Source organism: Astatotilapia calliptera, chromosome 1 (genome assembly GCF_964374335.1).
Source record: "Astatotilapia calliptera chromosome 1, fAstCal68.1, whole genome shotgun sequence".
Taxonomy (NCBI): Eukaryota; Metazoa; Chordata; class Actinopteri; order Cichliformes; family Cichlidae; genus Astatotilapia; species Astatotilapia calliptera.
Window position 1 is genome coordinate 34611387 of NC_137422.1, and position 12246 is coordinate 34623632.

The 12246-nt window shown below is 41.4% G+C and overlaps 1 protein-coding gene across 8 annotated transcripts in view; it reads left to right on the forward strand.

Moving 5' to 3' along the window:
• The window catches only part of akap13a (A-kinase anchoring protein 13a), a 122445-nt gene that overhangs the window by 35411 nt on the left and 74788 nt on the right, over positions 1-12246 (forward strand). For all 8 annotated transcript variants that reach the window (XR_013908480.1, XM_026174648.2, XM_080300160.1 and 5 more), the window contains exons 6-8: positions 7506-7689; positions 9063-9258; positions 9531-11640. Coding sequence is in view for 7 of the 8 variants with exons in the window: in XM_026174648.2 (XP_026030433.2) it covers positions 7506-7689; positions 9063-9258; positions 9531-11640 (2490 nt within the window). In the remaining variant the exon portion in view is untranslated. The remainder of the gene's footprint in view (positions 1-7505; positions 7690-9062; positions 9259-9530; positions 11641-12246) is intronic.

Here is a 12246-nt window from a genome sequence, read left to right on the forward strand (position 1 = left end):
TGTAATTACTGGTCAAAACAACAAGACTTTGTTACTGATTAGTTCAGATGAGTGCATGGATGTAACAAGCTGTTTACTGTCTCCACGTTGTGTGGGTATGTGTGTGCTTTGCAGCATGCGTTACTGAAAGTGACTTCCATTTAACTTCTATCTTTATAGACAAATCTGGTGGATGATTTATATATTGCACTCTCACTCTGGAACACCACCTCCATTACTGCAACGGCAGAGTGGAACTGAACACATTTTACATTACGACAGCGGGAGCACTGATGTTTGGGTTAATCACAGTCGGCTGTCGCCCCTTCTGACAGATGAACTTAGCCTGTGCAACTGTAGAAGTTATCCAGTCTCACAACGCTAGTCTGAAATTGGTTATGACACAGCTTTTGGGAAAGAAATAACATTAAGGTACCGCTTCTGTCTGACCTTCACAGTCTGTAAATTTAAATTGGCTACCTAAACCCAGCAGGAATCATTTCAGCTCCTAGCTTAAAATTTAAATCACTAAACTGTTCGTTCATTTTAAACACAAGAAATCCATAATTTTATAAAAATTGGAAATGTGTGACACTATGAAAGTTTAAATGTACTACTAACTTAGAGGTATCTGTGGTCGCAGCTTATCTCTGTAGAACGATCACTCCCTCTTCAGCAGTTTATGGTTAATCTTTTCTTGGCACTTTGCTTTAAATGTGACTTTGCTTGTGACATTTGCCTTCCACTGTTCTCCCAAATTTCTGTTATTATTAACTTGCTGTTGTGGAGCTTATATATGCGACCTGAGACCATATCAGACATGTTTCCGCATAAATGCAACCACAGTATTATACCAGCTGTTGTTGAATCTGGCATTCCATTTTCATCTGAACCACATAGCTGTAAAGTTTTTTGATTTGCTCTTGCTGTGCTGAAACAGTGGTATCATCTGTCCCATGACAGTTGTATAAACACCTAGAAAATTGTCCAGAACCCCCTTTGTTGTAGTTCATGCTGTATTACGTCTCTTATTTTGCCCCGAGGACACATGCATAAACACTCACAGACCCACAAAGTGAAAACAATACTGACTAATCCATCAGCTGATAACACGGCTACAACAGAATAAAAAGGGCAATTGTGGAACTCTCTGTGGGTGGAGATGAGGATGGACTTTTGGTCAGAGATGCGAAGGAGGCAGTACTGTATGTTCCAGTTATTTTTCCTGGAGTACAAAAAGAGATATTGGCTGTTTATTGTGGAAGTTTGGTTTAGATGTTTGCTAGTGCGATCTACATGGACGGTGCTCACAGATAATATCAGGGGAGGATTTGAAACAGCTGTGCGCAGAATTTGACTTGAGGCAGCAGAAAGAACCTGCTGTCGGACATGGCAGGAGGTGAGCCTGAGGTCTGGAATTGATGGACAGAGATTTCAACACCATTGCTTACTTGCCAACTAGAGGGTTGTGCATTTAAGGGTTGAAACACCCAGTGAAGATTTGGTACCACCTGACACCATCCTCTTCAGCTGCACATACTGAAGTAGTGGCATCTTGATTTTATGCAGTAAGTGATGATATCATCAGTTAAAAATCCAATGCAGAAGTGCAAATCTAGCTTTGACCAGACTTGCTGTCAAAATACACATTTTTCAGGTAGCAGAGAAATTTGATCAACAAATTGGCTAATATATGGATGTAAACCATTTTTACTCAAAAGATGAATTCCTGATAGTTTGTCTTAAATCTTCCATTGACTTGACACTGCCAGGTAGTGTCTTTAATAATGTTGTGTATTTTCTTTGTGCTAATGTCAATGTGGTCACAGCAGATGAAGTCTTATTCATCCACTGAAGAGTGTTTGAGGAGGAGCATTTCCTAGATACAAATAATGTTTTAGGTGCTTTTTGAAGAGGATTTGGGAATTAAAAATCCAAGACCTCCAAGGCATTTAAAAAAAAATTACTTAAAGGCACTCAAACGCCTTTATTCTCTTGACATGGTCATATTCAACCTAAAAAGGATCAGGTATTGGGTAGTTAAAACCAGTTTTATTCACAAATAAAGGGTTTAATGCTGAACATTTTTTTTGTAGAAATATGAGTGTGCCATAAGAATAATGGCAATTTAAATTTTCTACATATTTATTGTGGTCTCTCAGTTTAAACTGTGATCTCAGGAGTATATTTCTGGCTTAACAGCAACCACATCCACCTGCTTTTCACTCTTGAGTTTGAGAGGTGCAGCCAATCAGAAGAGGGCTGGTTTAAAGAGTGCAGAGGGAGCTCAAACGTTGTGTTTTAGACTGCGGATGAAGGCCCAATATAAAAATTAATTATTTTGTTTTTTGTCACTCATGCAAAGCTACTCTGGGAGAATCCAACAGTAAAAATCCTGGAGCTGCAAATGAGAATCATAGATGTGCTAAAAAGCTTAACATGAAAGCAATAAGCAATGAATATATAAAAATTATATATTCATTATTATTTATTTATATTTGGATATTTATTTTTAAGAGCTTAATAATATACGACAGGTGCTTTCAAAGTATCCCAAAATAAACATTTGCAACATACCATTTATGGCTTGATTGATACCAGAAGCCCTCGAGTTGCTTCAGTTTGTCATCACACTCTTTCTTCGGGGTGTCAGATGCATGTGAAGTGCCATTCTGACACAATCAAAGAGCAACTTCAGGTCTCTCACAGTGAGCTTATGCAGTTGAAAGCAACAGCTGACACCGTTACATCATCGCCTATGTGTGTTCATTTTATCTATAAGAAATATTTCTGTACTTGGATTATTCACACTGGTCTACAGCCTAAATGCTTGTGAAATAAATGTAATCACACTTTAGTAATTTGGCTCACTGAAAGTGAAAGTGACACTTAAAACTGGTTGGGTTGGCTCTAGTCTTCATGATATGCCACGAGGTTATGTCTAAGACTAAAAGTTATTTGTTGGAACAAAAATGATTGAAGCACATCTTTACTGGTGAATTTTGGCAAATAATTTCAGAAGGCCACTTATTTAAGCTTCCAATTTTGATTAAGTTTCTATGACTTATAGGTGTCAGGTATGAAATGTGGCAGATTTCAAATTGTTTATTAGCTCTGTTTGACTTTTGGCCTCTGTTTTGACCTTGGATTTGACCTTCCTAGCAGCAGGACTGTAAAGTTGCATTTTTTTTTTTTGCATCCCCTCTGTTTGTTCCCTGCATTGTAAAATAATTGAAAAAAGGTTTGTCATGGAGACATCCATAGACAGACATGTGGTGAAGATGATCAAACCAAAATGTCAACATTTTATAATATTTGGGCTAACTGATGCAAGCGACATTTCTCCATGTGACAACATCCCACCTAGGCCCAATATCGTGTCCTTGTCTTTCAAATATAATGGGTCATGTTTAGCTTTTCTCTATAGACCTTTGTTACATGATGAACAAAGGTGCTGTATTATCATATGAGGTGACCGTGTGCAAAATGTAAAGATAGTGAAAATAGTGGCTAGTCAGCTGTTTTAAATGGTCAAAATAAAGACGTAAACAGCAGGTTTGATCTCCAGAGCAGAAAACTCCAGAGTTAAAATAGAGTGCGTGTGTTCAAATACGTACATTGTATTTGAACACTGGTGTATTTACAGAACACGCCACTACACGGATTTATCTCTAACTCTGGTATTAGTATGAACAAATAGAGCTGAGTATCCCTTTGCTGAAGCCTGAGCACTTGAGGTAGTGAGAAACTGCTACATCAGTGGAAACAAACATACATTTTTATTAAAATCAAAGTGCCAATTTTCTCCAGTCATTGACTCTGACAACTTTAATCAGTTAAAGGAAGCCAAATGAGCCAATGCAGATGATAAACTCTGCGAGGTAATTGCTCTCTGTGAAACGGCATAAACAAGACTTTTGGGAGTAGTTAGAGCGCTGCCTCAGCCTCTGGCTATTTCTCAGATAATAGCTAATGGTTAAACTTGGATTTGGATATTAGACCAAACCAGAAGAGCCGGCAAGATTTTAGACAAAACTGACTGGAAAAAAGAAAAAGCTGGGAAGACTGGAGTAATGTGGAGTGGAGATCAGAAAAGCTCACACACTTCTTAAAATTTTGAGTTTGTTATTGTTCTAGGAAGAAAACTCGTCATATCAAAAATTAGCTTATCAGTATTGACCTTCATCCCGATTAGATCCGATCCACTTGTTACTGTGAAGTGTGTCAGAGCGCTTTAACGATGGACACACACGTACAGGCTCCTTTGCATTGAAGTCAGTTGTCATGTTGTTGATGTGGAAGGCGCCTTCATGCTGTGGTGAGTGATGTGTGCTCTAATAGGCTCTGCTTCACAATATGTCACAGCTTCAATACAAGACGCTCAGCGGTGCCGAGCCGGGGGGAGGGAAGAGGAGCGCGACTCGGCTCTCCATTTATCAGATCTGTCAGATGATGGATAGCATTAGACTATAGGTGGAGGTGACGGTGCTTCATCTCAGTCATCCTTCACGCTGTGGGCACGCAGCACTCGCTGCTCTAACTGTAGCCACCCATTTATTGTCGTCTGGGAACGTCACCTGGAAAAACTGCGCATATCATTAAAGATGGTTGACAGTTCCCAACTGATTCCTCGGTTTTGAACAGGTGCATTTAGTGTCAAATTATCTAAAGCCCGTGGGTTGTCAATCAGTGCCATTAAAGTAGATGACTCAATGATCTGTGGCCTTTAAATTCACTAAAGTCAACTAACAGAACTGTTGCATAATGTATTAGTTGTTTACTTCATTCATCAATAAGACAAAGAGCCTGCAGCCCTGCTAACAATTCGGTTAGGCCCACCATTCTTCCTGATGTCAAAGGTGAGATAATAACACTTACATGGGTTGTATAATAAAAATTGTATTCAGTTTAGTTTAATGTTTTTGCATGCGAACTAGGGCCTGATACAGATATCAGCTGATGCCAATTTGTTAATTTATTTTTGTTTTTCCTCCCTTTGTGCCAGTGAAGCAAGGAAATCCTCACTATAGAAAAATAACTGACCCGTTTTAACCTCTTTCACCTTTTCATCACATTTAACCGCTAGCAAAATTAAGGTTCAGTGCAGAAATTTGCTCATTACCACAAAGTCTTTCTAAGGTTAATGGGTATGTTTGTTTGTGTTTTTGTTTTGTTTTTTTACTGATGCTATTGGACAAATAAAATTCTGATCTGAAGATGGCGCTAGATGAAAATCAGGTGATAATATCCTGGCAAGTATTCTGACAGTTGTTAAATCATTTCACACGACCAAAGTCTGTATTCATTCTATGATTGTACCAGATTTTCTGCCTTGTAGTTTTTGAGAGCCACTATCAAGGCTAAAAATTGCTTTTGAATTTTGAGGATTTGCTGCTTTCCTCTGTTTTCTCTCCAAAGCTATCTACAAAAGTAAAATATCACTTTTGGGTAAAGGATTTTTTTTTTGGCTCATTTCCCTGATGAATAACTATACCGAATAATTGGGGAATCAGCAAGAAGCCAGGATCTCTGCCAGGAAGCGGTGAAGCTGCTTTGTTGTGACCAATCATTCATTGAAGCCACATTGTGTTGGTGATTTCTGTCCCAGATCAGAAAGCTAAAATTGCATGTATATTCTAGCTGGCACTCATAATATGAAAATGACATGGCTGTTATGGCAGCCAGTTTTGAGGAACCGCAAACAAACCCAGCAGTAAAGCATTTCCTGCTGCTGTTGGCACCTCACATTCCACACCGGCCCAGCTCGGCCAAGTGGAGCATTAAATTTGACCAATTAGCTTGAGGTTGATCAGGGCAGGCTTGTTCATAAAGGCCCACAGTAAATGGACTGAAACCTCTCATCAGCAGACACAACCAGCATTGTGAATGTTGCCTAACGATTATTGTGATGCTGATAACACCAAGGAAAATGTGTTTTCTGCCCCTTTCCCTGTTCTCAAGCATTTGTTCTGCAGTTTATTTTTTCATTCTTTTCCAGCTGATCATATCTTGCTGTTAAAACCTACACTAGGCAGAGTAAAATAGTCCCAGAAGAAATCACAGAGGAGTTGGTATATAGAACATCCTGTTTGTGTCTAACCCAAAAGCCTTATATTTTATCTGTTTGTGCAAATAAATCTGATTTCCTGTACTGCGAACTGGAAGAAAATCCTCTGCTCATAGGCAGTGACAAATGAAAGCGAAAGAACAAAAACAATCTTCCTAATAAACAGTGCAGAAACACCGTCCAGAGAAATCTGGAAGCAGCAACAATACTTTTTGCTGCTATAAATAACCACAGACCAGCTGGGTGATAAACAAAAGCACTGTATATGCAGTTTACTGACTACATTAAAGACATCTGGGTACTGAAGTTGAACACCACATTTAAACTCGCAAGCTTGCAATGTTGTGTGGTGTTTTAGATTACCAGTTCTCACATATTATTACTTTTTTATTTCTCTCCAATGAGCTGCTTGTTCTGCTTTCCATTGACAATTTATCATTTATTGCACTTCAGGACTCGATTTCCCACTAACTTAAAACTAGGGCATCCTTATGTCAGCGTACCCTCTTAAATTGACAATAAATTTGCCAGTGGTTGGGCAGTAAAAGAGATTAATAATAACACAAAAGTTTGGGCAACTCCTGTAGACCCAGAAGTGTTTTCATAATCTTTTCCAATGAAGACAGAGAGAGAATTAATTACACAACTTGAAACGAGGAAATTTCTGGGATAGCCAACAGCCCTCAGCCGGCCTTTAGTACTGAAGAGAGCCTTGCTGGCAACCTGTTGCTTTAGCAGAAAGATGAAGTGTGTGTGTGTGTGTGTGTGTGTGTGTGTGTGTGTGTGTGTGTGTGTGTGTGTGTGTGTGTGTGTGTGTGTGTGTGTCCATGAGTCTCTGTTAGTGTCTCTTTGAATGTGTGAAAGGGAGGATCTTGGTGTTTGATGGTGTTATTAGCAGTCTGACTGATATACTGGGCTAATAATGGACTTAAATTAAAAATGGGACTGTGGTGTGCTGGTATGTGGTTAACATCTGAAATGAAATGGTGTCTTTTGATTTATTCATAGAGCCATTACTGTTGTTGCTTTCATTTGTCCGATGATGCTTCAAAGGCTTTTCCGCATTCACTGAACATGTCAAAATCTTGATATGGTCTGTATTTTTCAGGCACACAGAAGACATGCTTACAATTACACTCAGTCGGCATGCTGGGTTTGATCACAAAATGACAGTTATGTCCTGCAGATACCTGTACTGATCATCTGATGGACGTAGCAGGGAGGAGACAAGTTATGGTTTTATCAGTCTGTGAGTGTGCAAATGTCTGTTGTATGCTGGGTCATCATGGATCCTGAACTGGTTTAATTAGACTGCTCTGCAGTGTTGCCAGGCTGCCACAATTGTTGGTATGTTGGCTGCTTTGCCACGATTTAGCTCCCTGGACCGCTGCGCTCTGTCACGCTCTCTCTTTTTTTGATTCTTTTGGTCTTTATTTGTCATCTTCTCTCTCTTCCTCAGATCTGAATCCTCAGGAGACTCTGCTGCATTTCTCAGCACGTCGAGGTCTCTTTCAGGTTACACACTTCTTGCTGCAGCAAGCTGGGGCAAGAGGAGCCCTTCGTTTGGCCAACAGGCAAGGCGACACCCCGTCCGCCGTTGCGGAATTACGAGGGCACAAATGCCTCCATGAGCTCCTCACAAAGTAAGCGCTTGTATTATTCTCAAAACATTCAGTTCAGGTTCACGTGAACGTCTCGTGTCATATGGCTATGCTTGAAAAAGATTTATTTGTCTAAACTGTCCTCACACTGTGTGACAGTGACATTAGCCCTGAGGTTCAGTGAACATTGCCCTCTTCTCTGTACAAACAGTTCCATGTCAATATATCAGAGGGCAGATGGCGTGGTTCCTCCTTCTTTTATAGCAATGTTGTTTGTCTGTTGTCCTCACAGAACAATAGAAGTATTCAAAGAACATCACCACCAAGCCACGCAGCAGCCTAGCTTAGCACTTTCAGCTGCAGTCAGATAGTTGAGGGCAAATTGAAAAGTTGTGGGCTGCCAGTATTGTTCCAAGGAAATCTAAAGTGATGGGAAACTATTCTGCAACACAAAAGCCTCAGTCCTGTTTCCACTGACCTCTTGTAGTACCTTTTCAGTCTCAGTATGCGCAGCTCCACTTTAATCCAAACACACTGCAGTGCTCTCTCTGCAGTTTAATGGCATGGTGATGTATGTGTTTTGTTTAAAGTTGTCAAGTATTATCCTCTAATAATATCTTCCAGAGTCTAGTGAGGTCAAATTCTTTCATTCAAAATTAAAACTCAGAGGGGGAAAAAGGAGCGTTTGAGTGCATTGACTTAGACAGAGCTTAAAGTGGAAAGAGACTCCTTTTATGTCTTTGCAGAGGACGTTTCACTAAACTCAAAGTGAAGATGCCACACACTGAAGGAAAACTGCCACTTAGCGAGCTTCCTTGTTGCTAAGCTTGCACTGAAGCCAGTTTATGACCTCCATCTCGCTCTTTATGTGCTGGTAATTACATTTGCCTCATGAAAAGTGAAGTCACTTGTAGCCTTGGTTGGTGACCTCAGCTGCCGGGCCTCGGTGTTAAAGAAGTCCACCCAGGATTATGCAAACAGATCTGCCTTACTAGGAGGCGTCTCCCCTGTGCAGCACCAACATATGAAAAATGAAAAACTGCACATACTTTACCGTCAACTCTTAAATTAAATGCAGCAGGGGGAGAGATGTTTTCTCGGAAAGCTTATCAGTTAGGAGTGGCCTTTAAGTACGTGTATTTTACTACTGGAAAGAAAAGTATAACTTTTAGTGGACAGGATATGGCATCTGGAACTTTTAAAGTTTTACTAACATTTACTAACATCTAATCTCTGATTACTTGCTGACTACTGGAATAGACTTTCACAACCAGCCTTAGCCCATTTGAAGTTTAAGGATGTGAGTTACTGAAGAAAAACTGCACTCTGTGAATTGGCTGACATCACTGTTAAAACCTTTCCGTGTTAGCCAATGCAGACCCTTCCGGATGATCTAAGTGTTTATTTCACGGCAGGGCTGAGACCGATCCGGAGAAGGACGAAGAGTCTGTCGCTGTCCAGCAGGTCTCTGAAGACGTTCAGGTGTTTTGCCACCTTCCCAAACTGAACACACACACGTTGACACTGAGCATACACCCTGGGCGTGACACACCGTCCTTTCAGAAGAGTGTTGAGCAGCTGCTGCACTTGATTTGTCATCTTCATGCCAAGGTGAGTCATGCCACCTTCCTCTTTTAGCACGCTATCTGTGCTCACATTGGCTAAAACCAGGAGCTCTGCTGCTACTGAACATTGTTGGATTGTTTGTCTTTTCACTGACCTAATTTTTTAACCTTCAAACTTCATTTGTATAACCAGTGGAACACCTTATGCAATCATAGAGTCGGCGCTTGATAAGAACTGAAGAGCAGGTCTGTTGTTTCTTTTTCTTTTTTTTTTAAAGAAGAGTTAACATTTTCTTTGTCTTGTTCCGTATTCTGCAGGGAGTTTCTTTACTGAAGCTGCAGTTTGATTCTCTGCACACTGCTGCTGAATGTTCTGACGGTGTCAAAGCAGACTTAACATGTCTGGATCAACTCCAGCAGTCTGATACGGCGTCGGAGTGCCCGGATACAACAACACAAGGGAGTTGGTTAGAAAATTGCCCAGTGGAGAGCAGCAGCACTGTTGATTGTAGACACAGTGAGCCTGGAAATGCAGAGAAAGACTGTAGTTTGACTGTGAGTACTCCAACATCACAAGTACACCCCCAGGAGCATGGCCTCGTTCCCCCAGAGGACTGGGTGTGTTCAAACACGGAGAGAGATTACTCCAAAGCCGAGGAGGAGGAGGAACAGGAGCGGCCTGTTGTTTCCATGCAGGGTTTGAGTTTGTCTGACAGGACTGAAGGAGTACAGAGTGAGGCTGAAGGGAAAGGTCTCACTGTGGGAATTCTACCACAGGCAGGCTGTGGTAAACAGGCAGAGGAAACTGATAGAGGAGAGGCTGTGATCCAGGAAGGACAGGAGGCCAAGAAGGGAGAGGATAGATCTGAGCAGGAAGCAGAGGACAGCACAGCCAAGAGGAGGGAGGAGGAGATCAGCTCTGAATTAACAGATCTACTAAAGGCCAGCGGAGACACAAACGAGTCAATCATGGGCCAGTCAGCATCATCATCATATTCTGAGGTTTCAGACAATTCTGATTCTGAAGTGAAGGAGTGCTCCCAAGAAGAAGAGAATGTTGGGAAAGAAGACGCGAAACACAGCCGGGATGTTTGTAATGTACTATCTCTAGATGCAAACGAGGAAGAGAGTGAAGGGTTAACAGACACTTTATCAACCCCGATGGACCTCCCAGACCCAACGCTGATAGAGTGTGGTGATGTAATCAAGGAGCCTGAACCTGTTCCATGTCTGTTGATAGAAGGTCTCCACGAAGGGGAACCTCTACCAGACATAAACAGCCTGGAACAAAACCAGGAAACAGCTGGTAGGGATTATGCTACAGAGCAGGAGTGGGGTTTGGCATCAGAAAGTGGTTGTCATTCTGGGAGTTGTACTGACGCAGTTGGTGGAAAAGAGCTACACAGTGAAGACGTAGTAGAACCCTCTGGATACAGTATTGAAAGCAGAATTTTGCCTGCGGAAGAAGTTGACAGTTCAGCTGTCTTTTTGGCTTTCAGCGACATCGTAGTAGATACACAGACTGATAGTTTTGACTGTGAGCCGTTGCCTGACAAGATGCCGACTGAACGACAAGCTGACCATGACTCAGGTACGGCCCACGGACTCTCCAGTGATGACGATGGCAGTTTCAGATCAGCTGGAAGCTCTACAACAGAAATATTCCAGCCCGCTCATGGCAGCATCACTATGGAGGATCAGGACTTACTTCAGTCAACGATAGTACGGCAGCCCTCAGCTGGATTTGAGATTGAGGCCCCCAGTGATTTTAAACCTAAAGAAACCTGTGAACATTTCACAACTGTGGATACAGGACTCTCATCGGAGCCTGACACCCATCTTGAATCAGAACCCAAACTCTTGAGCTTGGATGATTTAAATTCTGAAGCGACTGGGAATCTAGCCCCAGATCTTTCCAAAGAGGATCTGTCCTTTGACTCAGCTGGGAGTGAGGATACTCCAGCAGCACAGGTGGAGGAAAGTGAAACTGAGGAGACCAATAGCTCTGACCTGAATGTAGGGATAGAGCTTTCAGCATCAGGATTGGGCAGCGGGGTACTTACCGAAACTGAGCCATCTGTAACAGAAGAGAGCAAAGTCACCAACATAGTTGAAGAGGATGTTCAACGGACCAGTGAGACAAGTGATATGCCTGTGGTAGTGGCAGCAGATGAGAGTGGAAATGTTCAACCTAAACAGGATAATTCTGAGATAACTGCAGAGGAAAGGCCACCTGAGAATCAGATCACTTTGTCTATCCCACAGGATGACATTGTGATTTCAAATAGTGCTGATCTAAGTTCGGAAATAACGGCACTTTCACCTAAGAGTGAAGGATCCATAGAACTTCATACTGAGAATCAGATGACTGAAAATCCCTCTGATTTTGTGGATGGATCCTTGGAGAGCTGCAGCACTAAAGCTCAAGGTGGGTAAATGCTGATTTATTTCAGTCCTTGTTCAGGTTTATTCCAGGTCCACACACTCATGCATCACACGCCAATATGTTTGTCAAAGTCTTATTCCTAAGCAAATATGCTAAATTAGATTCAGTCCTCTTCAGGTGATTAATGGCAAAAGCTCCGCAAAGTTAAATGCCACATAGCTCACCATTATTGAGCTCACAGGGGTTTTAGCTTTTTTGTGACATCCCGTTGGGATGCATTGCTGTTGTGACTATATGTTGTCCTGAGTCTTTATATTATTTTGAGAAAATTGTAATTCTAATGAAGAGTTATTAGTACATCTCAATTATCTGATTTTTAAAAAAGATGGGATTTTAAAACACTTTGATCAAAGTTTGGCATCCACAGACGCATTTTTATGCCATAGTAGCTCACAATGAGACACTTTGACATGTTATGCAATGGGAAGTAAGGAGCTGGTTTGTACCACCAGTAACTTAGGCCACGATTAGTCTGACAACAACACCCTTTATATACATATGTTCTTTGTTAGTCTCTCTTACACTCACGAAAGCACGGTCTGGCTACAGTCTAAGTCAGCATGCACAGTCACATTACAAGTGCACGTG